Source organism: Morone saxatilis, unplaced genomic scaffold (assembly GCF_004916995.1).
Source record: "Morone saxatilis isolate NCDOM2014 unplaced genomic scaffold, NCSU_SB_2.0 Contig0, whole genome shotgun sequence".
NCBI lineage: Eukaryota > Metazoa > Chordata > Actinopteri > Moronidae > Morone > Morone saxatilis.
The window spans coordinates 16,512,861-16,515,473 of record NW_023339650.1 but is presented as its reverse complement, the minus strand read 5'-3'; the positions used below and the strand labels follow the sequence as shown (position 1 = coordinate 16,515,473).

The following is a 2,613-nucleotide window of genomic DNA, read 5'->3' as shown; positions in this document are numbered from 1 at the left end:
GTGTTGATGGCATAATGTCCAAACTCTGTAATATTAAGGCTAAAAAACAAGTTACTGATTCTAACTACTTTGAATGAGCAGTTCTACCGCTGCACTACACCGTGGCTCTGTTTAAGAAGACTACAATTTGAACAGTGTCCTTGTATGCTGACCTGATAGAGAGAGCTGTTGGAGTTGGGTCTTTTCTGCACGGGCGTTGCAGCGCCAGACGCAGAGTGACAAGAAGCTGTTGTGGACAGATCCATAGCCTCAACAGACCCGATGCTAAATCGAGACACCCCTGACATGTTGGAGCGGTTTATGGAGCTGCAGTAGCTGCGGAAAGCTACGACGTTTCTCGGCTTGAGGAATGAGGGGGACTGTGCGACACCGCAGGCCAGATCGGGGAGCCGGTTAAGAAAGGAACAATGGGATTCACCTCGCTGGCCAAAGTTACCAAGTTTGGGAGTTCCAGTAGTAACGGCAGATGGAGTTCGCGGGAGGGAGTCGGCGATGGATGAGTCTTTATTTTCCTCTTGCTCCTCAAATGATGCAGAACTCCTGTTTTTGGAGGACTTGCTTGGCTTGAGAGACGCACGGCTGTCAAGAGTGAGAGACGTTTCGTGCACGGACCCGTCGGAGTCGAGGCTCAAGCTCCTGCAAATGTCACTGTTCCCTGCGAGTGGTGAGGTGAAACTGGAACGTGACAGGTCTTTGGCTCCGTCTTCAAACACGTCCTCCGTTGGCTCCTCCAGCTCACAGAACAGACTCTTGGCCACAGCGATGGGACTGGAGCGCTTCGGGATCCTTTCTTCAGCTAACCCAAACCCCTCTGTGGAGGCCATGAAGTCGCCGATTTGGATTGAAGAAAATGTTCCAGTCAGGCCAGTGTGAAACCTTGTACTCTCTTCTGGAATCTCGTAGCACCTCTTATAGGCTGCGTTGCTCTTCTTGGCTAGGATCTCCAACGGCTCGGGACTTCTTTCAACATCGGAAAACATTCTCTTTACAGATGAGGCTGACGGACAAAACTCATCCCGGACTGTGCAAACGGACCCCAGTTTGTTGGTGTGAGGCGTTTTTTCTGTCGCATGGCCTGGATTTGACTCATCTGAGATCAGGTAGCCGGTGGCTTTAGAAGAGAAGCCAGAAGTGTCCGGTTTTGTGGGTGCACAGTCCTGTTCAGGCCCTTTTGACTCATAACGCGCTCTCCCCTTCTGTTCATGAGTATGTTGGTTTTCTTTCTGGAGAAGAAAGATCAAATAAAAACTAAATTGTTATCACAGCAAGGAAAGAACAGTATAGGAACTGATTAAGGCATATATTCAATTCAAGTATCTACAAATATTACACACAAGAGGCTAAAATATCTGTAACCGGAAACTATTTTAATCTAAAAAAAAAAAAAAAGCATGACTTTGTATTCTCAGATCCATTAAATTAAATGATTTAAATTAAGATTTGGGGGCAACAGAGTTGGTCAGGAGACCCTCATCAACATATAACATTGTTTAATATGTCATAAATCACAGTCATGGGTTCACGATCACTGACCTCGTCACACTCCCAAAGCGGACTGATGCCACCTTCGGTGTCGGTGGTGCTGCCTGCACTCATCGTCTCAAACCTCTTCCTGGTCTTCAGCAGTGTGGGAGTCAGATTTTTAGCCAGGTTATGAGGACTAAACGCAATGTCGCTGGGTCCTGAGAAGAAAACACAAAATAAACCGAAACAGTTAATGTAGCCCGACACACATTTTCATTGAAAGGATCCAGGAAGTTATACTATGTCCTTGCATAAACAGTCAGTCAAAGCCAAGAGGGCATCTCGTCCTCTACCATGACATACCCATTTTCCAACGGTAGCGGGTCGGAGAGGACAGCTGTTCTTTCTTCATCAAAGGAGAACCAAGAGAGTTATTCTTCTGTCTGATTTTGCCACAAGACATGGGGCTGCACACAGCAGATGCACTGCAGTGACGCTTCCCCTCTCCTGCAGGTGAATTCTGTGTTTAAAACAATAAAATGAAGTCATTATGCAACACAAACAATGCATGTGAATATATTTCTCCATGGAAAATTATATAAATTCACTTACAAATCCAAGGGAGCTGATCAAGGAAAGGACTTGACCTGGGGTGCGGAAGTAATCCTTTTTTGGTTTAGCCAAGGACGGAGTAGTAAGAATATCCATAAGACTCAGCTCTGATGGAGAGAACAGAGAGAAAATAATAATAAACATCACTAACATCACTCGTGGCGATGGTCAAAATGTGTCACCTCGTACCTCTGTCAAGCTTGACTTTAGAAAGGCCGAAGTCTGTTAGTTTAATGTGACCTTCGTTGGATATAAGCATGTTGTCTGGCTTCAAATCCCTGAAAGGTTACAATACCAGGTCACACATTAAATCTCACATAAAGACTAATCAATCAATGTTATACACGTTTAATGACACCAAAAAGTACCTGTGGATTATACCATGTCGATGGAGGTAGTCCAAAGCCAGTGCAACCTCTGAAATAAATTTCACAGACATATCCTGGTCGAAATACCCATAGATGTGAAGAAGAGATTTGACATCTCCACCAATGAGGTATTCCATGACCTGTAAGCAACATAGATAGATAGATAGAT

General features: G+C 45.0%; 1 protein-coding gene across 2 annotated transcripts in view; it reads right to left on the bottom strand.

Moving 5' to 3' along the window:
* mastl (microtubule associated serine/threonine kinase-like) overlaps window positions 1-2,613 on the bottom strand; it is a 6,485-nt gene that overhangs the window by 2,675 nt on the left and 1,197 nt on the right. For both annotated transcript variants that reach the window (XM_035651816.1, XM_035651824.1), the window contains exons 3-8: window positions 2,445-2,584; window positions 2,266-2,354; window positions 2,077-2,183; window positions 1,828-1,984; window positions 1,534-1,682; window positions 153-1,223 (exon numbers count right to left, since the gene is read on the bottom strand). In XM_035651816.1, coding sequence (XP_035507709.1) covers window positions 153-1,223; window positions 1,534-1,682; window positions 1,828-1,984; window positions 2,077-2,183; window positions 2,266-2,354; window positions 2,445-2,584 — 1,713 coding nt within the window. The remainder of the gene's footprint in view (window positions 1-152; window positions 1,224-1,533; window positions 1,683-1,827; window positions 1,985-2,076; window positions 2,184-2,265; window positions 2,355-2,444; window positions 2,585-2,613) is intronic.